The sequence below is a fragment of the Papio anubis genome, chromosome X, assembly GCF_008728515.1.
Source record: "Papio anubis isolate 15944 chromosome X, Panubis1.0, whole genome shotgun sequence".
Lineage (NCBI taxonomy): Eukaryota > Metazoa > Chordata > Mammalia > Primates > Cercopithecidae > Papio > Papio anubis.
Window position 1 is genome coordinate 17,147,720 of NC_044996.1, and position 26,182 is coordinate 17,173,901.

General features: G+C 40.0%; 1 protein-coding gene and 1 pseudogene across 1 annotated transcript; both read right to left on the minus strand.

Moving 5' to 3' along the window:
* Positions 1–1,574: 1,574 nt before the first annotated feature.
* LOC101016072 (zinc finger FYVE domain-containing protein 9-like) lies at positions 1,575–3,022 on the minus strand. Its single transcript, XM_021933122.2, has one exon. The coding sequence runs from the start codon at positions 2,576–2,578 to the stop codon at positions 1,712–1,714; it is 867 nt and encodes a 288-aa protein (XP_021788814.2). The 5' UTR covers positions 2,579–3,022; the 3' UTR covers positions 1,575–1,711.
* On the minus strand, positions 2,605–23,783 carry LOC110740430 (annotated as a pseudogene).
* Positions 23,784–26,182: the final 2,399 nt, after the last annotated feature.

A 26,182-nucleotide genomic window follows, 5' to 3' on the forward strand; every position in this document is an offset into this window, starting at 1 on the left:
AAATAATATTTTTCAAAGAAATAGGAAAAAAAAAATCCTAAAATTCATATAAAACCACACAAACAAAAAAAACCCCAAATACCCAAAGCAATTGCAAACAAAAAGAGCAAAGCTAGAGGCGTCACACTACCTGATTCCAAAATATACCAAAAAGCTATTATAATCAAAATAGCATAGTACTGGCATAAAAACAGGCAAATAGACCAAAGGAGTAGAATAGATAGCTCAGAAATCAATCCTCACATTTACAGTCAGTTGATCTTCAACAAAGGTGCCAAGAACACACAATGGGGTAGAGACAGTCTCTTCAATAAGTGGTGTTGGGAAAGCTGGATATCCACATGCAGAAGAATGAAATTGGACCCTTATATCTCATCACATACAAAAACCAAGTCAAAATGAATTAAAGACATAAAGGTTAAGGTCTGGACCCATAAAACTACTTGAAGAAAACAGAGAAAAAGCTTCTTGATGCTGGTTTTAGCATTTTTTTTATATTACCCAAAAAGCATAGACAACAAAAGCAAAAATAGACAAATGGGATTGCGTCAAACTAAAAAGCTTCTGTGCAGAAAGGAAACAATCAAAAGAGTAAAGTGAGGCCGGGCGCGGTGGCTCAAGCCTGTAATCCCAGCACTTTGGGAGGCCGAGACGGGCGGATCACGAGGTCAGGAGATCGAGACCATCCTGGCTAACACGGTGAAACCCCATCTCTACTAAAAAAATACAAAAAACTAGCTGGGCGAAGTGGCGAGCGCCTGTGGTCCCAGCTACTCAGGAGGCTGAGGCAGGAGAATGGCGTAAACCCGGGAGGCGGAGCTTGCAGTGAGCTGAGATCCGGCCACTGCACTCCAGCCTGGGCGACAGAGCCAGACTCAGTCTCAAAAAAAAAAAAAAAAAAAAAAAAGAGTAAAGTGGCAATCTACAAACTGGGAGAAAAATTTGCAAACCATATATCTGATAAGGGGTTTATATCCAAAATTTATAGGAAACTTAAAGAATTCAATAGCAAGAAAACAACCAAATTGGAAGTAGGGCGAAGGACCCAAATAGACATTTCTCAAAAGAAGATATAAAAATGGCCAACAGGTATATGAAAAAAATAAAAAACTCAACATAACTAATCATCAGGAAAATGTAAATTAAAACCACAGTGATATATCACTTCACACCTGTTAGAATGGCTTCTATTAAAAATATAAAAGATAAGTGTTGGTGAGAATATAGAGAAAAGGGAACCCTTGAACACTTTGATGGGAATGTAAATTAGTAGAGCCATTATGGAAAATAGTATGAAGGCTTCTCAAAAAATTAAAAATAGAACTACAATATGATTCAGCAATTCCACTACTTGGCATATATCTAAAGGAAATGAAACCAGTATGTTGATGGGATATCTGCACTTTTATACTTATTTCAGCATTATCTACAATAGCCAAGGTATGGAATTAACCTCAATGTCTGTCAACAGATGAATAGATTGAGAAAATGTGAGATTTTATACACACACACACACACACACACACACACACACACACACACAAAGCCTTACAAAATAAGGAAATTCTGTCATTTGTGATAACATGGATGAAATTGAAGTATATTATGCTAAGTGAAATAAGCCAGGCAAAGAAAAACCAGTATCTTCCAGGGAGTTATAATCTTTTTGCTGGTGGAGGGTGTTGCCTCAATGTTGACTGCAGCTGACTGATCAGGATGCTAGTTGCTGATGGTTGAGATGGCTGTGGCAACTTTTAAAAATAACAATGAGTTCCATGACGACAGAGCCCTCACTGAGCTGGCAGGCCCCTCCATGGATCACTGGCACCAAGGCGCTGTCCAGATCATTCATGTACTGCGAGGGAAGGTGCTGGCCATTTCTCCCTGCTTGATAGCCGACCTGATCTGAATCAAGTGTCACACGTAGTCCCAGTTTGGTCATTCCATCTTCCTTCAGAAGCTTCAGGTGAGGACAGAGAGCAAGGCAAAAAGCCTTGGTAACATGCTCAGTCAATCTACTGTGATCTGCAGGATCACTGAGGCAATTGTGCTGGTCGTCATTTTCTAGGAAAAACACCTCTGTCCATCTGATGACTTTACCATTTGCTTTACATTCTGATCCATGGAATATCTTCACATGTGTTATAGTCTCCATGGACTTCCCATCTATAGGACTTACGACACCCTTGCTAACGTTCTTGTCATCATCCACCCATTGGATGTGGATGTGTTCCTGGGGATCCTCTGCGTCCGCCTTCCCACAGGTGATGCTGAAGTCCTTCATCTCTCTCAGTGCCTGCTTCAAGGAATCCATGTTCTCTGCAGTGATCTGGACCATAACGCCATCTTCCATAATACTGGACTTGGCAAGGTATCCAGAAGAGGATTTCAGAGTGCCACTGAACACAAAGAAACTGGCACCAGTCACTTTTCTGGGCTGATTGTGAATACTGATAGCCTGGGTCTGATCATTTCTATCATCATTCTGCACATACACAAGATAAGAATCTGCCTTTTCATTGAAGCAGGCACCTCCTGCCAGGACATGCTCATTGGACTTGTTAATGGCTTTCATCATCTCATTTTATGTGTTGCTGGGAATTTTTATGCCGGTTTTCTAAACTTCCATATCAACCACCAACCTTGAACTGACAAGGTATACTGATAATTTCTGAACTCTGCAAGAAGATTCATGATGATATGCCCCATCTCTCCAAATAATGGCTTCTGAGATCTGACACTGAATAGTGGGCATGGATAAAATAGATATTCAGCTCCAAGTCTCAACATCAGATGGATAGGAAACACTTTAGCCCTAGGAGTTTGCCATTTCTGGATAAGAATCCCAAAGAAGTAAGGTGGGGTTGGGAGTACTAGGTCTTGCAATGACTGGTAGGTAGATGTCACATATAAGAATCCACCATGTGTCCGGGTGCAGTGGCTCAAGACTGTAATCCCAGCACTTTGGGAGGCTGAGGCGGGTGGATCACGAGGTCAGGAGATCGAGATCATCCTGGCTAACACAGTGAAACCCTGTCTCTACTAAAAATACAAAAAAAAAAAAAAAAAAAAAAAAAAGAAGACAAAAGAATCCACCATGTTTTTTACTGCCAAGGAAACATTGACTAAAGAAGGAGTGTCCCAAGTTGCCCACCATATTCCCTGCCAGAGCATCCTGATAAAGTCGCACAAAGTGATTAAAGACATCCTTTGGCAAACACTTTCCATCCGATAGACACTGTAGAAGAATGACTATCTCAGACTGACCCACTGCATGCATTCCCTTGGTTGTAAAACACCAGCACTTCCTGTTCATATAATTTACAATTTTAAGCATTGACAACAAATGTGCATTTAAAACAAATACAGGTGGGTCAGGGCCACCATCCTCCAACTGCTGCATTACTGAAATAAATGTGATGGTTTCTCTTCCACAGTATAGTCTCCTTTTACACCAGTGGAGATGAGAATAGGAACAAGGCCATCTTCAGGAATAAGGCTCACTGCACTTCCAGCAGGACTTCTGACCTGAGAATAGAGGAATATCCGTCTCTGCTGGTAGAGGACTGGTAGTTACTGGCTTGACTGGGTCATGTGACACAGCTATGGTTCCTGCAGAGGAAGTTCCATTCATTGTTAATTTGGCTGCATCAGCAACATCTCTTTTGCTATTTCCACCACATCTCAAGTTACTTCGTCCACTGACTTCTTGACCCTCTCAGTCAACCATAGTGATTAGAATCAGCTACTTCAAAACTCCAGTTAATGTAATATTTTAACTTCCTCCCATGAATCACAAATTTACTTAATGGTATCTAGAATGGTGAATAAGGAAAACCAGAGGTTTTTCTTTTACTTTACCCAGATTCATCACAGGAATCACACTCTATACTAGCTACATATAGCCTTATAAAATATATTTCTTAAGACTTGAAAGTCAAAATATCCCCTTGATCCATGGGCTACAGAATGGATGTTGTGTTAGCAGGCAGTAAAACAATATTCATCTTCTTGTACATCTCTACCAGAGCTCTTGGGTGTATTGTCAATGAACAACAACAATATTTTGAAAGGAATCTTGTTTTTTCTGAGCAGTAGGTCTCAATAGTGGACTTAAAATAATCAGTAAACCATGCTGTAAACAAATGTGCTGTCATCCATGCTTTATTTTTCCATTTATACAGTACAGGTAGAGTTGATTTAATGTGATTCTTAAGGACTCCAGAATTTTTGAAATGGTAAATGAGCATTGGCTTCAACTTAAAGTCACCAGCTACATTAGTTTCTAACAAAAGAGTCAGCCTGTCCTTTGAAGCTTTGAAACGAGGCATTGACTTCTACTGTCTAGTTATGAAAGACTTAGATGACATCTTTCTATATAAGGCTGTTCCATCTATATTGAAAATCTGTTGTTTAGTGTAGTCACCTTCCTCAGTTTTCTTAGATAGATCTTCTGGATAACTTGCTCCAGCTTCTACATCAGCATTTGTTGCTTACTTTGTACTTTTATGTTATGGACATGGCTTCTTTCCTTAAACTTCATGAAGCAACGTCTGCTAACTTCCATCTTTTCTTCTGCGGCTTCCTCACTTCTCTCAGACTTCATAGAACTGAAGAGAGTTAGGGCCTTGGCCTGGATTAGGTTTTAGGTTAAGGGAGTGTTGTGGCTGGTTTGATCTTCTATCCAGACCACTAAAACTTTCTTTATATCAGCAATAAGGCTGTCTTGCTTTCTTATCATTTGTGCGTTCACGGGAGTAGCACTTTTAATTTCCTTCAAGAACTTTTCCTTTGCATTCACAATTTGGCTAATGCAAGAAGCATTTCCTTTTGGCCTGTATCGGCTTTCAACATGCCTTCCTCACTAAGCTTAATCATTTTTAGATTTTGACTTAAAGTGAGAGACTTGAGACTCTTCCCTTTAACTTGAACACTTCAAGGCAATTGTAAGGTCATTAATTGGGCTAATTTCAATATTGTTCTGTCTCAGGAAATACGGAGTCCCTGAGGAGATGGACAGAGAGGAGAGAATGGCCAGTTGGTGGAGCAGTCAGAACACCTACAACATTTATTGGTTAAGTTTGTTGTCCCATATGGGCACTTTTTATGGTGCCCCAAAACAATTAAAGTAGTAACATCTAAGATCACTGACCACAGATCTTCATAACAGATATAACAATAATAAAAAAGTATGAAGTGTTGTTATAATTTTTTTTCTTTTTTTGAGATGGAGTCTCACTCTGTCACCCAGGCTGGAATGCAGCGGTATGATCTCAGCTCACTGAAGCCTCCGCCTCCCGAGTTCAAGTGATTCTCCTGCCTCAGTCTCCCAAGTAGCTGGGATTACAGGTGCTTCCCACCATGCCTGGCTAATTTTTGTATTTTTAGTAGAGATGGGGTTTTACCATGTTGGCCAGGCTAGTCCCGAACTCCTGACCTTAAGTGATCTACTTGCCACAGCCTTCCAAAGTGCTGGAATTACAGGCATGAGCAACTGCACCTGGTCTGTTGTGATAGTTACCAAAATGTAACACAGAGACATGAAGTGAGCACATGCTGTAGGAAAAATATTGCTGATAGACTTGCTTGATGCAGGATTTCCACAAAACTTCAACTTATTTTAAAAAATGCAAAATCTACAAAATGAAATGAAGCAAATAAAATGAGGTATGACTATACTAAAAACCATTGAATTGTACAACTTAAATGGCTATGTTTTATAATACCTGAATTAAATCTCAGTAAAGCTGTTACCAAAGAAAGTCTACTGCAATAGCTTGACTGAGTTGCTACTAATAAAGATGGAGATAAGTGGATGAATTTGAGAGGTATTTTCAAGGTAAAATCAACAGGACATGTTGATGGATTTGATGTGGAAGTTGAGAGGAAGGAAAGTATTGAGGATGACTCAAATTCTTAGCTTACACAACTGTAAGTAGCTGTTTTGGTACTCTGATACAAAACACGAGGAGGAGCAAGTCTGAGAGAAGAAATCTAAGTTCACACTTAGGCCAGTTCAATTTCAGATGCCCTTGAGATATCCCAGTGGAGATGTTGAGTTGGACATAAGGGTTTAAGGTTCATGGGAGAAACCTGGGTTGGAGATATAAATCTTTATTTATGCTCCAGAGACACACTGAGCATGAAGATATTGTAAGCCATGAGAATAGATTAAATCATTCAGAGAAAGAGTATGGAGTGGGATGGTAAAAATATCTAGAACAGTGCCCTGGTGAACTTCAATGCTTAATAATCAAGTAAAGGAGGATAAATCTGCAAAGGAGGAATACAAAAGTGGGCAAATAAAACAAAGGGACTGCAGTTTCATAAAAGGCAAGGGCAAAATGTACTTCAAGAAGGAAGGGAAGATTGTCTGTATCAAATGCTACTGAGGGATTGAATAAGATAAGGACTGAAAATTATTTGTTAGACTTAGTGACTTTATTGTCATTGGTGACCTTAGTGAGAACTATTTTAGCAGAGTGGTGTGGGTGGAAGTTTCAAGGACCATACAAAAGACTCACTATTGTATTAGGGCTGGGAGAGCCGGGGAAAGAAATTATCCATAAATGTGTAGGAAGAACATGCTACTGTGATAAATATCAGTGACATATGTTTATTGAATTTCATATGCAGGTTCCTCATGTCAAAACATCTTATTTGTATGCTTTCATAGGATTATCATGTTAGAAATGCTATACTATGAAATAGCCCACAACCTACCTTGGAGGTCTTTATAGACCACTCATGTGTTTCAAGCATCTGTGTTTAAGAAATCTATGCATCAAAATAACTGCTAGAAAAAAAGAAATTAAACATAGTTATGGAAGCCTGAGGAAAAAAGTTACTTCCTTTCACTGGGCCTCAGAGTATTCAAATTTAAAATGATAAAGGTGGACTAGTCCACTTTCAGCTCTCCCATTGTATCAGCATTATCTACGGTCATTCAACTTGTAAATAAGCACCTCTATACCCTCTGTGTTTTCACAGAACACCTCTGTCCTGCCCTAATGAAGAAGACTTGGCTCTTTACAAAGACAATGAGTTTCACCATGCAGCTCTCTCCAATTAAAGCTGCTTGAGCTCTAAACAACAAATTCTGCGATGGATAGGGTCAGGTAGCATAGGGAACCAGCACCATCCTGCCTTCCCATTGCCCTTACCAGGCCATTGCTCCAGCTTCATGAAAAGCCTCACTGCCCATGAAGTTCACACCATCTGCAGATGCCATCTTTTACTCCTTCCCAGGATGATCATCTACCTCTCTTTTGGACATTTTCCTTCATTCACTGAGGACTCTGGTATCTGGCTTACTGGCATCCTCTCTACCTCAATTCCTGGCACCATTGTCCAGTTGGAAGAGCTATTTCACATCCTATACTCACATTCCTTCACCTGCACAGTTCTCAGGGTCACATCCTGGATATTGCCACCTTCCAAAATGGCTTCACCTTGAAGTCATAGATTCATACATTCAATTTTCTGACCAAGACTGCCCATCTTTCAGTCTAGGCCTTCTCCTTGGTCAAGTCTTTTCTCCAGGTTTCAATGCATTCTGTTCATGACTCTACCTTATTACTTACTAGATCATATTGAAAGTCTGTTAATATATCTGTTTCCCATGAGTACCTGGAGAGAAGAAACTGTTTTAGTCAGCCTGTAGGCCTAGTATATGGCACGTGGTAAGCACTCAAATCTGAATAGATGTTTCTGAGTGACGTTTGTATTCAAAGCACTGTGCTTGGTATTTGAGATCTACCCAAAGCTGAGTGAAAATAGGTTTTGACTGCAAGAAGCTTAGAGACCAATAGAAGATGTAAGATAAATGAATTAAAAACAAAATTTCAAGGTGGAAAGCGAGAGGGGCCTCAAGAACTATAAAAATAAAATTCTATAAGATTGCTAATGCAAGAAAGGTGCAGATGGAGAGACACAAAAGATACTGCTTCTGTGAGGGGATCAGAGGCACTTCACAGAGGATGTGACATCTGAGCTAATTTGGAAGAATGGGTTGGGATTTGGATATATGTAATTCTAGGAAAAGAGAACAGCATGAGGAAAGACACTAAGTTACAAAAGCACAAGGTGTATCTGAGGATCAACTGATTTAATTGGAGCAAACGGTATGTGAGGAGAAAATGAAAACAACTAAGTTAACCTAATTTTAGAACAACTTATCTGCCCATTTTGATGTTATTTTGGCAGTTGGTAGCCATAGGTACAGTTCCTTGGTGTCTGATTTATCAGTTAACCCTTAAGCCACATACCTTTCTTCAAAAGAATATTTCAAGGATCAAAAAGGCTCTTACAAAGGCTTTTCATCCAAGATGATATTTATTATTCCTACCTAAGCTTACCTTCTTTTTTATAAACATGGTCATTGTTTCCTATAACAACGTGATAAACAGGTTTGTTTATTTTGTAAAGGAAGGTAAGGCCAAACAACAAAGATGGGAATCATTTTCAATTCTTTAAATACTTTAGATGATATTTTATTTCTATGAACATATTTTCCTGTTATTGTAAATTTATACTAAGTAAATAATGATGGCATTAACTGGCATTCTTGGTGTGCTTTTGATCATCTTTCTCAAAAAGCAACTGCCAAGAGAATTTTCTAACAGACATCACTTAACCACTAAGTGGCTGCAAGTGTTAAAGGCAATTAAGCAATCATTATTTAAGAAACACAATGAAAATTACCTAGTTTCTCTACTAAAGAACTTAAAGCATATTACACACACACACACACTCATACCACAGAGTCCTTGGATGTATTATTTTACCGCACATTTTAAAAACTGGACCAGGTCTTTATCCTCAGAGGTATTGATTCTAATCTTATTAAGAGCCCTCAGGCCAGGGATTCACTTCAGAATTCTGGCTCTGCCCCTTATTATATGTGTGACCTTGGGCAAGTTACATAACCACTCTGAGTCTCTCAGTTTCCACATTAGTAACAAGTAGATAATTTCACCTCCTTCATAGGGGTTTTGTGAGAATTAAATTAGACAATGCGTGCAAAGTGTTTAAGCACAATGCCTGACATATAAAACCTGCTCAATAATTGGTAACTGCATTGTTATTATAGACAAAAATAGACTTTTTGGCAAACAAATCTATTTTACATAATGGATTTGTATCTGCACGAAAAAAAAAAACCAAAAAACAAAAAAACACCTCTATATGAAACTGAACTGCCCTTAGTATTAGGTTCCTGTACATATCCTGTCTTTTACATCACTATATAACTAAACTATTGCCAGATTTAGGATGATTCTAGTTTTGAGATGTTTTTAAACTCAGCCTGAATGGATCATATATTCTTCTTTTTTATTTATTTATTTATTTATTTATTTATTTGTTTGTTTGTTTATTTTTGAGACGGAGTCTGGCACTTTCACCCAGGCTGGAGTGCAGTGACGTGATCTCGGCTCACTGCAAGCTCCGCCTCCCGGGTTCACGCCATTCTCCTGCCTCAGCCTCCCGAGTAGCTGGGATTACAGGAGCCCACCACCACGCCCGCTAATTTTTTTGTATTTTTAGTAGAGACGGGTTTTCACTGTGTTAGCCAGGATGGTCTCCATCTCCTGACCTCATGAATCGCCCACCTCGGCCTCCCAAAGTGCTGGGATTACAGGCGTGAGTCACCGTGCCCGGCTGCTTCTTTTAATAATACATCAAGCTCAAACTTTTCCAATGCATTCTTTTCTTTTTATTCTCATGAAACAGGCACCTCTTTCCCGTAATTTCAATACAAATGTCAAAACAAAATGACATTTACTAGTCCCTGATCTGATCCACATGCTAAACTGGTCAGTCCAGATCTAAGTACACAGGCAAAACTGCTGAGCTCTTTGCAACCACTGGCATGTCTCCAGATTCCCAACAAGGACATACAGTTCTCCTTCACTGACTGAATAGGGAGCTATGTTAAGGCACTGATGAAACTGGCAAAGTATAAATTACCAAGCTCTCTCTTGCCTCCCTTGCTTTTTAGAAAATACTACATATTTTCATAAACCAACATATTACTGAATGAAGTAAAGGAGGTGGGTGGTAAATAGAGATTATATTTCCCTTCCTGCATCAGGCATAAGACTTAGAAAACTTATGGCTATTCCCCTTTACCTGCCCCAAGCATACACATGGACCCCACCCAACCAATCTCTGCACCCCCTCTCCCCCTAAAAAAATGTTATGTAGAAACTTGGAATAGCCCTGTGTGGCTGGAATGGGAGTAATTATGTAATATCTTAGGGTTTAGAAATTGAGTTCAAGTCAATTCAACATTTATTGAGCATCTAGGCTGTAAGACTATTCTGTGCTTTATATTGAGGGGAATATAAAACTAGGTAAGGTTATGATTTCTACGTTCAAGAAATATGACAAATGAATTTTTATCCAGAGCAGTTATTCACTGTTTCTGCCTGGATTAGCTGACATCTGTTTGAGCCCTAAAATCTTCTGTATTGGGGGATTTTAATAATGAAAGCAAAATAGAAGATAGACCACCAGAGAGGGAAAACACGGAAAGATAGCAGATCTACCATAACAAATCCAATCAGATTGCAACATAAGTGAGGATTGTGGATGTTGAAACCAACCTTTAAAGGCAACATAAAGTGGTAAGAGGGGCTCTGGGATCAGTCAAACATGTGTTCCGATCCCACTATACCAGTAACTAGCTGAAATCTTTAAGCAAATGATTCAACCCCTCAGAATCTGCTTTCTTTCTGTAAAATAGTAATATTAATAATATGATTACCTGATCCATAAGATTATTTTGAGGCTTAAATAAATTAATGCAGATAAAGCACAATTCCTGGCATATAGTAAGTGCTCTGAAATATTAACTATTAATATTATTATGATTAAGGCTTCAAGCCTTTCTGGTGAAAATGTACTGCTTAAAAGTTCACCTTAGGAAAAGAGACTTGTTTCTAAGACATCACTATCACTAGGAAGCCAGGAAAATCTTACCCAATCAGGGTCTGAATATAGCTGTACTTGAAAATTAAGGTTAGACCTAGAAAATCCAAAAAGGAAGCCACTGCTTTTTTCACCCCTTAAATAGAGATGCCTGCAATGTTCTGTCCCAGCACAATTTATTCCAGCTATCACAACCCAAATATACACTCAATAAACACTTCTGTCAATTTGCCCTGGCATCACCCCTAAAACACTTAAAATGTGGAATATGCTATTAGTACATGTTATCTTCTCCAGCTGTACTTCTAGCTTGTGTATTCATCAACATCATCAAGACACACCCCTCCTCTTCCTTTTTTTTTCTTTTTTGAGACAGAATCTTGCTCTGTCACCCAGGCTGGAGTGCAGTGGCACAATCTCAGCTCACTGCAACCTACGCCTCCCGGGTTCAAGCGATTCTCCTGCCTCAGCCTCCCAAGTAGCTGGGACTACAGGCGCCTGCCACCATGCCCGGCTAATTTTTGTATTTTTTTTAGTAGAGATGGGGTTTCACCAGATTGACCAGGCTGGTCTCGAATTCCTGACCTTGTGATCCACCCGCCTCGGCCTCCCAAAGTGCTGGGATTACAGGCGTGAGCCACCATGCCCAGCTACACCCCTCCTGTTCCTACACACACACACACACACACACACACACACACACACTCTCTCTCTCTCTCTCTCTGAAGCTCTGTCACTGTGCTGAGCACTTCATACTAAAATGCCTAAGCCCCAGTCCATGACTCAAGGTGGATCTCTCTGTCCAGTTTGCAAGATAGGATATACTCAGCAAACAATAGCTTAGGATACCTTAGTGCCCACTGGAAGCCAATGAACAGTATAGAAAGTAAGGTCTGCAGGGCTCCAGAGGAGACAGAGGCTGAAATATTCCCTGGCTTAAAGGCCTTCCAATGCTTCCCATCTCACTTGGAGTAAAATCCAATGTCTTTACCGTGGTTTGAAAGGCTCTGTACAATCAGGCTCCTTCCAAGTTGTCCAGCTTTATCTCCCCCCAATTCTGTACCCACTGGCTCTACTCCAGCCACAATGGCCTCCTTGCTGTCTGTTCAACAGGCCAAGCATGTTGCACCTAGGGGCCTTTGCAGTGGCCATTCTTTCTGTCTATAAATTTCTGTCTCCTGATCTTTGCATGGCTGATTCCTTGTCTCTGCTCAGGTCTTAATTCAATGTCTCATCCTCAGAGAGGCCTTCCCTGACCCCTTATTTAAAAGACTTGCCCCTTCCCCCACCCCTGTCACTTCCTATCACATCATCCTCTTTTATTATCTTCATAGCTCACTACTCTTTAGCCAAAATGGCCTCTTCTTGATTGTTTTCCTTCCTGCCTCTGGGTCTTTGCATATGGTATTTACTCTCCATGGAATGCCCTTCCCCTTCTCTTCATGTGGCTCTTTCTCAATCTTCAGATCTCAGCCGAAGTTTCACCTCCTCAGAAAGGACTTCCCTGATTACTTAATATAAAGCAGCCCATTCCATCCCCCTGAAACACTACCATTAGTCCCCATCAGCGGCCTCTTCACTTCCTTCATGACACTATGGCAATCTGCAATATTATACGTATCTGTTTTCTTTCTACTCTCACCCTAGACTGAAAGTTCCATGAGGACAGGGATTTTTGTCTGCTTTGTTCACCACTGGGGTTGTCAGGGAAGACTTCACTGAGAAGGTGAAATTTGAGAAAAGTCCTGAAGATGGGGCTAGTACTACTGTTACTAATACATTGAGTGCAGATATCCTATCTGACTTTTAAAGCCCTCCATAACCTGGACAGACCTTATCTAGATAGTCATTTTTCTCACTCATCTACTAGGACACACTGTGCAATCGCATCAGATCTGTCTCTCACTTATTCCTACCTAGAAAGTCTTTCATATTTCCTGACCACAATCTTTAAAATGCCATGATAGAGGTATTATCATTACATTCATTTTAACCATGATGAAACTGAGGCTCAGAGAGGTTAAATAACTTGTCTAATTTCACACAGCCAGTAAGTGCTGGAGCAAGATTGGACCCCAAATCTATTTGAACTTCAGAGCCTGTATTCTTAAAATACTACAGGATGCCAAAAACATAAAAGAATAGGCAGCGTAAAGAGAGCAAAACAGATCCTCAATTAACTCAAGTCTGTCTGACTCCAAAGTTTGCTCATAACCTCTATGTAGGGTCACATATGTCCAGGTTCGTCTTGAAAAATCGTGGCTTACTTCTGTTTTCCCAGCCTAATTATCAGCAGTGTACCCTTTCACTCTCAATTGCAATTTTTAAGAAGATTGCATATATATATATATATATATATTTATTTTATTTTATTATTTTTTAAAATTTTTATTTATTTTTTTTTAGATGAAGTCTGGCTCTGTCACCAAGGCTGGAGTGCAACAGTGTGATCTCAGCTCACTGCAACCTCCACCTCCAGGGTTCAAGCGATTCTTCTGCCTCAGCCTCCCGAGTAGCTGGGTTTACAGGCACGTGCCACAACACCCAACTAATTTTTGTATTTTTAGTAGAGATGGGGTTTCACCATGTTGGCCAGGCTGGTCTCGAACTCCTGACCTCAGGTGATCCACCCACCTCAGCCTCCCAAAGTGCTGGGATTACAGGCATGAGCCACCGCGCCCAGCCAGAAGATTGCATATTTTACACTTGACAGTACATCTGGCCTTCCCAACTCTCACAGTGCCGTTTCTCTCAGTGTTGAGAAATTAAGAAAAATGAAAAAAGAAATAAAAGAAGTTCTTCCTTTGTGTTTTCTGGCACCACATTTCCATTATGGAAATGAATTGTGTTTTCCATATGTTACATTAGCATTCCTTGAAAACCATATTTGACAATAAGGGTATAGGAAGGAATGCATCTGTATGAGCAATAAACATTGGTTGAATACTATCAGAAAATAGTAAAAATAAGTCAAAATTGCTTTCAATAAATGGTCTGTCATTATAACCCTTAATACTCATTGAGAGTTTCATATGTGTTAGTCATTTTACAAGCATCACTCCAATCAATCTTCACAAGAACTATCATCATCTCCATTCTTTTGTTTTTATATTTTACTTTTTTAAAATGGTAAATAAAAATTATATATATTTATGGAGTATAATGGGATATTTTGATATACGTATGCATTGTGGGATGATTAAATCAAGCTAATTAACATATTCATCATATCATATACTTAACATTTTTTGGTGACAAGAACATTTAAGATTTACTCTCTTAGCAAATTTCAAGTAGACAATAAAGTATTATTAAGTATAGTCACCATGCTGTATATTAGATCTCTGGCACTTATTTCTCCTAGCCGAAATTCTGTACCTTTTGACCAGCATCTCACCATTCCCTCTCTCACACCCAGACCCCAGCCTGTGGTAACCATCATTCTATTTTCTACTTCTATGAGTGTGAAGGTTTTAGATTTCACATATAATTGAGATCATGCAGTATTTGTCTTTCTGTGCCTCGCTTTTTTCACTTAGTATAATGTTCTTCGGGTTCATCCACGTTCTCAAAAAGGACAGGATTTTCTTATTTTCCAAGGCTGAATAGTATTCCCTTGTGTGTGTGCATGTGTGTGTGTGTGTGTGTGTGTAGCATATAAAGAACAGTATTCCATTGTGTGTGTATATGTGTGTGCATGTATGTAACATATAAAGAAAACGCAACACACACACATATATATGGACACTTAGGTTGATTCCATATCTTGGCTATTGTGAATGGTGCTGCAACAAACATGAAAGTGCAGATAACTCTTTGACATGCTGATTTCATTTCCTTTGGATATATATCAAGAAATGAAATTGCTGGATCATATTGTAGTTCCATTTTTAATTTTTTGAGAATCCTCCATACTGTTTTCCTTAATAGCTGTGCTAATTTGCATTTCTACCAACAGTGTGCAAGGGTTCCCTTTTCTCCATATCCTTGCCAACACTTGTTACTTTTTGTCTTTTTTTTTTTTTTTTTTTTTCTTGAGATAGAGTCTCACTCTGTTGCCCAGGCTGGAGTGCAGTGGTGCGATCTTGGCTCACTGCAACCTCCATGTCCCAGGTTCAAGTGATTCTCCTGCCTCAGCCTCCCGAGTACCTGAAATTACAGGCACGTGCCACCATGCCCAGATAATTTTTGTATTTTTAGTAGAGACAGAGTTTTGCCATGTTGACCAGGCTGGTCTTGAACTCCTTACCTCAGGGGATCTGCCAGCCTTGACCTCCTGACGTGCTGGGATTGCAGGCATGAGCCACTGCACCTAACCTCTTTTGTCTTTTTGATAGATATTCTTCTAACAGGTGTGAGGTGATATCTCACTGTGGTTTTAATTTGCATTTCCCTGATGATTAGTGATGTTGAGCACTTTTTCATATAGCTGTTAGGTAGTTTATGTCTCCTTTTGATAAATGCCTATTCAAATGTTTTGTCCACTTTTTAATTGGGTTACTTGGTTTCTTGCTATTGAGTTCTTTGAGTTTCTTATATATTTTGGATATTAACCCCTTATCACATGTGTAATTTGCACACTTTTTTCTTATCATTAACCCCATTTTAAAGATAAAACAACTTGAGGTTCAGGGAAGTAAAGTGACTTACCCAAGGTCCCAAACTTGCTAAGTGGCAAAGCTAAAATTCAAACCCAAATCAACCTGATTCTGAAGCCTACATGTTTAACCACAGGGGTGTACTACCCCTACTACATTGCATTACCTCATAACTGCATTCAAAAGTCAAAATCGGCTGGGCGCAGTGGCTCATGTCTGTAATCCCAGCACTTTGGGAGGCCGAGTCAGGCAGATCACTTGAGGTCATGAGTTCGAGACCAGCCTGGGCAACATGGTGAAACCCCGTCTCTACTAAAATTACAAAAATTAGCTGGGCATGGTGGCATGTGCCTGTAATCCCAGTTGCTTAGGAAGCTGAGGCACGAGGATTGCTTGAACCCAGCAGGTGGAGGTTGCAGTGAGCCGAGATCGTGCCATTGCACTCCAGCCTGGGCAACAGAGTGAGACTTCATCCCCCCCCCCCAAAAAAAGTCAAAATCACTACAGAATGCCCAATATTTATCACACAAAAGAAATATAAAAGGAAATGACTTCCCTAAAGTCTTACTCAAGCACCTTTATTGATACATAAAGATTTCTATGATCTCCCTCCCAAATTATAGAAATGTAGCTAATGAAAAAATAGCAAAACCTACAATGAAATGTTGTGTATTCAATCTCCTCTTTGCCTTTGTGACTGTATCCCTACCCAAGGCCACACAAGGGAAGGAGCCCAAGTAGAGCTCTCCAGCAAATTTGCAGTTGGGGAGTGAATGGAACATGATGTGGTACAAGCCCCAATTGTCCCGCCTTCCTGCAAACAGTCACTATATTCATCTCTACCCACATCTCTGAACACCTGCTATGTGCTCACAACACTGGGCCAGTCACTGAGGATACAGAGGTGAAAAAAAGACAGTTTCCATGTTCGAGTCCCCGGTTCCTGTGTTTAGAGGATGGAGGGAGAAGAGAAGAGGAACAGTGCAAAAAAGACCAGTATAAGAGCTTCATTCCTCCTCAGAACTCCCTTAGCACATTTGTTGTACCTCTTTTCTGGCACTTTCACTTATTTTAGCACATTTGTTGTACCTCTTTTCTGGCACTTTCACTTATTTTCTATCTGCTATTTTATAGAGAGGCAGTGTAGTGAAGTAGCAAGCAGTGAGCTTGCCAACCACACTTGGCCTTAAATTCCAGTTTCTCTACTTGAGCAGCTGGGTGACCTTGAATAAGTCATTTAACCTCCTTTGACCTCAGTTTCCTCACCCTGAAAATGAGATTTATAATATCTATCTTACAGGATTGTTGAAAGGAGTCAATTGGAAAGGTACTTTTGTAAAGTGCCTCACAAGGGACCAGGCACGTAGTAGTTATTCAATAAAGAGCACCACTTAATGTTCTTATGACATGTTTTATCTCCTGTACTAGCAGATAAGCTCCTTGTAGGCTCTACTTAAATGTATTTTTCTGTGAATCCTCAGAATATTGAGCACATGGTCTTGCATATAAGAAACTCAATAATAGCTATAGAGAGAATCAAAGAATGAACAAATTATTATAGTTCAAGTACAGTAATCTGTGATCAAAAGTATTACAAACAATGTAATTATAATTTCAGGGATTCAAAGAAGGGCAGAAACACATGTAGTTACAGAAGGCAAAAGAGAAAATGAAGGGTCAGGAAAAACTTTAAGTGAAAGATGGATATTGCTAGTGGAAGAAATGACATGGAAAACATTTCTGCCTGAGGGGGTTTAAGCCCATGTCTGTCTGGCTTCAATGTCTCACTGTTCCCAAAGTTATGCCAGACCATCCCTCCTATAGCTAAAGTGTAAAGTTGTGGCATACTAAAAAGCCAAGAAACACAAGTCCTAGTCTGTCAAAGACTTGTGTTATCTTAGGCCTGGTACTTCACCTCTCTAAGCCTAAAGTTCCTCATCCATAAAATTAGGACTTAAAAACAAGGAAGTCTATCTCCATAGTTATTTAGAGACACGTGCTCCACAAATGGCAGCTGCAATTTCTATTCTATTTTCTTCCCACTGTTGCAAATGAATCTGCTCACGTACACTTCAAATTCGGCAAAGCAAGTCCAACATATATGTCTACTAAGTTGGCCAGGCATCCTAGTTGCCTGGCATGTTTGATTTTGCATAAAGCTTTGTATGTTGCTTTTTAGGCCAGTTTTGATAAATGCTATAAGATCTTGGAGCATCTGAACTCTTTTTGGCATGACTGGAACTTCACACTGCATGAAGTTGTGGTAAAATGATATTGCTGGGTAATTTTATAAGACTTTAGGATCATTAACAAACTTTGGGAAACATTTCCTCTAAAGGAAAATAAAATGAACTAAAAGCTGGCCAAAATGCTGATTCAGCTTGCTGATAGCAGTCCTGATGAAGAAAGTGAGAGTATTGCCATCATGCAGTAAACAAGGAGCCACACTTAGAAGGCGATGACATGGGCACCAATGGGGGGCTTTGCCTGTTCATTTTTATATCCAGCATTTTTGGTTTCAAGGTAAATAAAGCTATAGACTATATCAGACAAAAAGGAGGGAACTTCCAGAACCATGATGATATATTAAATTCCATCTCAGGCTCAATAAACTATGACTTATAAGGCTTGTAAAATCTTTACAGGGCTCCTGACAACTCCACATGTGCTGATGACCAGAAGAATGGAACCTTTTGCAAAACATCTGCTAAATCATGCATCTTGGCTTGAATTTTTCTGTCTGCCCATGATGACAAAATACAGAGTGAGTGGAGTGCATTGAGATTTGAGGGAGTAGATGTGGGTGTTTCTGCACAATATAGAGGCTGCTTATTTAAAGTAGCATTTCGTCATAGCTTCCATCTGTAAGATGCATTTTTGACCATATTGGATAAAAGCTGCTCTCTCTTAACTTTAGCCATGCCTGAACAACATGACTTTGTTCGTCACATATTGAATTATATTAAGGGTCTACTAGAAGACACAAAGCTTCTAGTAAGTTCTGAAAAGCATGAGCTTGAATAGATTACACTCAGCAGGCTAAAAGAGTTTCCTAATAATTTTAAGTGGAGTTCATGTCTAGATAGGAAAAAACCAGACTTTCGCAGACAAGCAAATAGTTTTCCATTGTCCAGAAAAGTTGCAAATAAGAGTGATTGGAACTTTTTCACATCATGCTGAGTTTTGCTTCAGGACTCAAATGCTTGTGGGGTGAGAACATCATTGAGAAGTGAGCTGATAAAAGAGTCTTTCCTCTTTCACCTTTCCAATGCTATGTTGTGAATTTTCAAGGTTTTAAATAGTATATTGCTCAGATGTTTGGCATGCGAGTAAGGAAAAAAAGGAATTAAAATGGTGTTCTTCTTTCTCTCCACTCTCCTCTCAGCTTTTACTAACTGCTTCACTTGCTGGCCTCACAGGACTGTGCAGTGTGGGAGAAGAAACATGCTTGGGTGGGACCCCTGAAACTGAAGTCAGTATCTTCCACCCCTCCAATCTCTAATCATATCCTTCGGATTGAGACTAGCCGGGTTTAACAATGGTGCCACCTTTCCAACTGTCCACTGAATTTGCTTAGTTGATTACCTTCTAAAAATACTGGAGCAGGAGAAGGTGGTTTCCACTGTGTCTGATTACAAGCACAAGAGAAAATTTCCACTGGCCCCTATCTCAGAAGAATGGATCCAATTGGAAAGCAACCAAATCCTAAAGTTCAGTGGCCATTTACTAAGCATCTACCACATACCAGGCACCATGTTTGGCCCAGTATGTAGGTACAGCAGTAAAGAGGTGGCATGAGCATGAACTCATGAAGTTCAGTAGAGCAGATAGGCAAACAACCAGATTAAGTGCAAGACAGAGGGATAACTGCTATGATAGGGGGTACAAAGGTGAGGTTGATATAGTCTGTGCTCACAGGGAGCTCAGGGCCTAGTGGGAGATACATACTAGCAAATAAACAATTACAATACAGAGTGATAGTCTATGGGAGAAGGGAGCTCAGGGACTGTGGGGGCACAGAAGAGAAGATGACTCCTTCCTCTATTTGGGGGAGATGGAAAAGTGCTTCACATAGGACGTATCATTAAACCAGATCCTGAAAAATGAAATGGTTCAGGAAGTAGGGAGTTTAGGACCACAGCATACTAGCAATCACAATTTTCCACCTTCAAGTGACTGTGACCTTTGAGTAATGACGGATGTAATCTTCACACAAAGAGCAGTAAAGAGTTAAATCTCACTTCTGCCGGTCCTTTTAAGGTTCTTGCAATCCCAGGGGAGGAAGGACTCTAATCCTGCCTAGTAGTAGGAATGCTTCAAAGGGAGGAAACTAAGAAACATCAAAGACAGGGTGTGTTTCTGGGTAAGGGGAAAGAGCCCTGGGTTTGAGTTCCAGCTCCACTACTAACTAACTAAATAATTAAATAAATAACTCCATGATCTTCAAGAAAACTTCGGACTTTCTCTCAGACTCAGTTTCTTGATCTGTAGAATGGTAATAATCTTGTCTGCCTCTCAATATGGTTATGAGGATCAAGTGGAATGATACAGGGAAGGGGCTTTGTAAACTATAAAACCTCATACGAATGTTAGCTATTGTTTCCTAGAAGGGGAGTGGTGGCCAGAGGTCAGGGGAGCAATTGGGGTTTATTCCTGGTGTCCTCTACCAGGAAGTTGGTCTTTTTTCAGTGAAACAAGCAGGCTTCCTGAGGGAAATGCACAGCCCTTTCCATCATTCATGCAGAGAGTGAGAGAGAAAATAGTGACCTGTGTGGCCAGGCAGCCTGGATGGCTGCGTTCGTGGTCTGAGGGATGCAGTGAGTCCTGCTGTCTTGGTCTGGAGGACAACAGAAAGTACCCAGAAATCCATACAGCATAGTAAAGATTCAGACCAACTCAGAAGGAAAGGAGATGGGAAAGCTAAAACAGATAGAAGCTGAACAGGTAATAAAGAGCACTGTTAAGAGAGTGTGGGGGAAGCAAAGGCCTAACAAAGTGGAGCCAGCATAGCAAAGTGGTTAAGAGCACAGACTTCAGAGCACAAAACCCTCAAGACCCATCATGCAATCTTAGATCAAGTGGCAAATTGGTTTACTAGCTTACTAGTTTTCAATGATACACTGCCTCCCTGAACATGTCTTCCCTTCCTGTCCCATTGACTTTGGACTTGGCCATATAACCTGCTATGGTAAAAGGAATATGAGTGGACATCACATATGCTACATATAAGCAAGGGAAAGTTTTAAATGGGTGCCATGGTTAGAATGTGTCCCCCAAAAATTCATATGTTGAAATTCTAACACTGAAGATGATGGTACTAAGAGGTGGAGGCTTGGGAGGTGATTAAGTCATGAGGGCAGAGCCTTCATGAATGAGATTAGTGCCTTAATAAAAGAGGCCCCAAGGGAGTTCATTCACCCTTTTCAACATGTGAGGACACAGCAAGAAGGTACTGTCTATGAACCAAAAACAGTCCCTTGCCAGACAATGAATCTTCTAGAGCCTTAATCTTGGACTTCCCAGCCTCCAGAACTGTGAAAAATAAATTTCTGTTGTTTATAACCACCCAGTCTATGGTAGTTTTGTTAGAGCAACTTGAATAGACTAAGACAATGAGCTTGCATAATTTGACTCTGCCCCTTTTATTCCTGTCCTATGAAAATAGCATGCCTCACATAGTGGCTATGCTTTCAGCCTGGATTCCAGAATGAGAAGAGTTGTGGGGCCAAGCACAGCCAAACTGAATAAGAGCCCAGCAGATCTACACCTGAACTGCAGCCTTCACATAATGTAAGCAAGAAATAAATGGGAGTTTAACTTAAGGGTCCACAAACTACAGCCAATGAGGATAAATATGGCCCACAACTGTTTTTGTACAGCCTGTGAGCTAAAAATGACCTTTACATTTTTTTTTTTTTTTTTTTGAGACAGAGTCTCGCTTAGTCGCCCAGGCTGGAGTGCAGTGGCGCCATCTCGGCTCACTGCAAGCTCCGCCTCCCGGGTTCACGCCATTCTCCTGCCTCAGCCTCCCGAGTAGCTGGGACTACAGGCGCCCGCCGCCTCGCCCGGCTAATTTTTTGCATTTTTAGTAGAGACGGGGTTTCACCGTGTTAGCCAGGATGGTCTCGATCTCCTGACCTCGTGATCCGCCCGCCTCGGCCTCCCAAAGTGCTGGGATTACAGGCGTGAGCCACCGCGCCCGGCCAAATGACCTTTACATTTTAAAAAGGTTGAAAACACATCAAAAGAAGAACGATATTTCATGGCACATGAAAGTTCCATGAAATTCACATTTACATGTTTATCAATCAAGTTTTTTGGTACATGGTCATGTTTATCTGTTTACACAGTATATATGGCCACTTTTGTGCCACAATGGGAGAGTTGAGTAGTTGTGACACAGACTGTATGGCCTACAAAGATTAAAATATTTACTATCTGGGCCCTTTTTTAAAAAAATTGCCAGACTCTAGTTTAAGCCCAGAGATATTGGGATTATTTGTTTGTAACCCAAGCAAAGATAACTAATATAGTAAAATGCTTAAGTTCACCACACCTCAGTTTTCTCATCTGCTAAATGGAAACAAAAATAGAACCAACATCATTGAGTTTTTAGAAAATTAAATAATATAGTGCGTTTAAAACACTTAAGATGATGCCTGGCACTTAGCAAGCATTCATAATTATTATTAAGGGGTTGTAAGCTTCCTACAGCAACTATGAGAAGAAAGGAGAAAGACAAATGAAAGGAAAACAGAAGATGAGAAGAAATGTAATAAATTGTCAAGTTGACTTCAACCAGTTCATAAATCTGTTTCAAAATCATTCACGAGGTGTATCTTGTTCATCAGATCTCATTCAGGCTCAAGTCACAGGTTAAGAGCCCCCACAGGTACATTGTTAATGTCAAAAATGTCTTCCCCTGACTATCTTTCTGCTCCTTGGGCTGGTCCCCAGATGGTAATCCATCTGGGACCCTCCTACTTGATAGCAAAAAAATTGTTGAAGGGAAAATGAATAATACCCTGAAAAGGAATGGTCACACTGAATGAGGATTGATAGTGCAGCCGAATCCTAGTGGTTAGAAAATTGTACATAAATTATTTCAATACAGTTTTGCTCCTTAACACACACACACACACACACACACACACACACACACACATAGCAGATAGATAGATAGATAGATAGATAGATAGATAGATAGATAGATATAGAGAGAGTCATCAATATAAATCATCATGTTCCATGCTTACTCTGTCGACATCTTCATTCTCTGGGAGCCTAGAAGAAAAAAGCAGCACAAAGATTTAAAGGGTGATCACGAAGGGCTTCAGAGGGCATTTCAGGGCCCTTTGGATCTCAGAAGAGAAAATACATTAAAATCCTTTAGAAAAGAACAAAAGTGCTAGACCATTCTACTCCACTGTTTCTGGAGCCCTGGGAGACCTTTCTAAAATTAAATTAATTCCCCCTCTCTCTTTCAAAAAGCAGATCCAGTGGCAAGCCTATGTGAGCCACCTGATTCAACTCCACATTTTCCCTGGCGTAATCTATGCTAGGCAGAATATTGAAAAGAATTCCCAAAGTAGTAGAGTTTGAGTTAATTACTTACTTTATTTAACTTCTACAGTTCTAAAACTGAAGTGTCTCATAGGTGATCTTTTGAAGGCTAGATGATGTGGAAATATTTTAGTCATTGGCCAAATATTTTGTTCTTTTCTCCTTTTCCAGATGTAAAATCCATTAGTTGCTAAGGCTGCCTCTGTGTTGCTGTAAAATGGGAACCAGAATGCTTTTCTCAGAAATATTAGATACTCCAAAAGTTTCTTTGGAAGCTCACCATTCAGAGCATCTGTAACATAAGGCTGAAAACTCAAAGGTACCTCTCCCTTGATACTTGCTATGAAGAATTTATCAGGCTCTTCTGAATCTGCTAAATCATCTTGACGGCTTGCTGCAGCGTTTTCAAAAACACATGCACCATTTTGTCGTGGAGATCACCTTTTTATTTTTTATAAAGAGTCTAAACAAGCCAAAAAGCTTCCAAGTAATTTGGGACTAAAGAGAAAAACATTTCCAAAAGGTCCCAGTGTAGCCCCTCTGCTGACACCCCAGGACAGGCTCCACAGGGCTGAGCAGGCAACAAGACCTGTTATGCTGATTGCAGTGGCTTGGGTAGAGCCCCAAAGACATTACTGTTTCTTTCTTACTTTTTTCATTGAGGATATGAGGGTGATCTGGCTGCAACATCTGTCACCTCATTGATTGCCAGGGTTGACTGGGCTGATCTGGATGGCTGTGTGTGTGTGTGTGTGTGTGTGTGTGTGTGTGTGTGGTATATAGTATACTACATATACATATATACACATATACACACATGTATATACACGCATGTATATATAAACATGTGTGTATATATACACACATATATATACACACATACACATATACACACATACATACAGTCATAAGATTATAACATATTTTTACCATACATTTTCTATGTTTAGATATATTTAGATACACAAATACTTAGCACTGTATTACAGTTGCCTACAGTATCTAGTACAGTAACATGTTGTACAGGTTTGTAGCCTAGGAGCAACAGGCTGTACCATATAGCCTAGGTGTGTAGTAGGGCTATATAATCTAGGTTTGTGTAAGTGCACTCTATGTTGTTCACAGAATGACAAAATTGCCTAATGACACATTTCTCAGAATGTATCTCCATCATTAAGCAATGTGTGACTGTATGTATATGTGTGTGTGTGTGTGTGCACGTGCACTTGTGCATGTGGAATAAAAGAATGAATGAATGAACGAACCTATCAATCTATCAATGAATTCAGGTATTCAAAAGAAAATGAAACCAGCTATTGAGAACCTATGAAAGAAATGGCTAGGCATTAATTGCAGAGATTTGTATCTCTTCCTGGGTTTCTCAGAGCCTTTTGGTTAAATTTCTGGTTCTCTGTGATGAACTTGACAAGGAAGGTTGTTAAGCAGTGAGTGAGCAGGATTATGGGTACATAACCTACTACTTCATTTGCTAGGCAACTGTAATTCTAGTAAACACACTACAGTGTGGCTGGAGGAGTATAAGAGACATTCTCCTGCTCCCACTAGGATTGTGAAAGCATTGCCTTCCTGTCCTGTCCTTTAGCTTCTGTCCTTCTTGGGCTGGCCCTAAAGAAGACTCACATTCATCAATCCAATTGTGTCTTTGGCACCAAGAAACCTACTTATTATATCACCTTATCACCTTCTTGATCTCTCTCTCTCTCTCTCTCTCCTTCTTGCCTTCCTCTGCCCTGAATCAGAACAGGTGATAGTCCTAGTGGTGGTGGTGATGGTAGGTGGGTGGCATGGAACTGGGCAGTTCTGAGGTCTCAGTTGACTTTCTGATGGAAATTTACCCTTAATTTTTTTTTTTTTTTTTTTTTTTTGAGATGGAGTCTCACTCTGTCACCCAGGCTGGAGTGCAGTGGCGCCATCTCGGCTCACTGTAACCTCTGCCTCCCAGGTTCAAGCGATTCTCCTGCCTCAGCCTCCCAAGTAGCTGGGACAACAGGCACCCGCCCCCACGCCCAGCTAATTTTTGTGTTTTTAGTAGAGACGGGGTTTCACCATGTTGGCCAGGATGATCTCGATCTCTTGACCTCACGATCCGTCCACCTCGGCCTCCCAAAGTGCTAGCATTACAGGCCTGAGACACTGGGCCCAGTCTTCAAATTTTTACCCACCTCTTACAATATGTATGCACATTATGGCAGCCCTTTCCTTTCTACAAAAATTCCTCTCTTATGAATGATCTCAGTCCTAACCCACTGCATTAAATTAGGGTTTTACTTATTATAGTCAGTTCTAAATGTGGGTTATGCAAACAATGGATTATCTACAAAGGGTTTGAAACTCTAAACTGGCTTTCTGCTTGTTCCCCCAACCTTCCACCCACTCCCGCCCCAACACATACACACTCACACGCCTTACCTGCTTTCTCTTAATTGGTGTGAACTCAAACAATACAAACCAATTTTATCATTAACCTATGAAAAAAACTAATTGGATGTCAAATATGTTGTGCAAAACTTCTATAATCTGATCAAACGTTTGGCTCTGGATTGTTTTGCTTGTATATGAGGTGATTAAAACAAAATGAGTGTGTCAGGCACTCTGGGAGTTGTTTCAAATTTCTGAAGCCAATAAGGTACCACTCTGTAAATTACTATTTCAGTACGTTAAACACATCCCTGGTCATCTTAATGAAGAAATGTTTCTCCAAGAATGCCAGTTTACTCAGCGGAATAACTTCCCAGGTTAATAACTATTAGCATGTGATCACTTCTATAGGTAGGGAATATTTTATACTATATTGGGTTCATTGTTTAATTGGCTGGATGCTATTATGAAGCTTCTGAAAAGAAATAAATTTGCAATTATTAACTATAAATTTTAATGATTTATATTAATAACTTGGGCCTGATTACATGCTCAACTGTGACAGTAAGAACAAAGTACTGGTAGAGTAGATAAGGTTCAATATTCAGGAAAGAGCATTTATTAAGAGGATGAGACACTTTGAAATGATCAATCAGAGTGAATAGTAATATGAACTGCTTCCAGTTACAAATTAATGATTTGATGACTGA

Coding starts and splice junctions, on each gene's coding strand:
- LOC101016072 (XM_021933122.2), bottom strand. CDS start 2,578: ATGATGAAAGCCATTAACAAGTCCAATGAGCATGTCCTGGCAGGAGGT.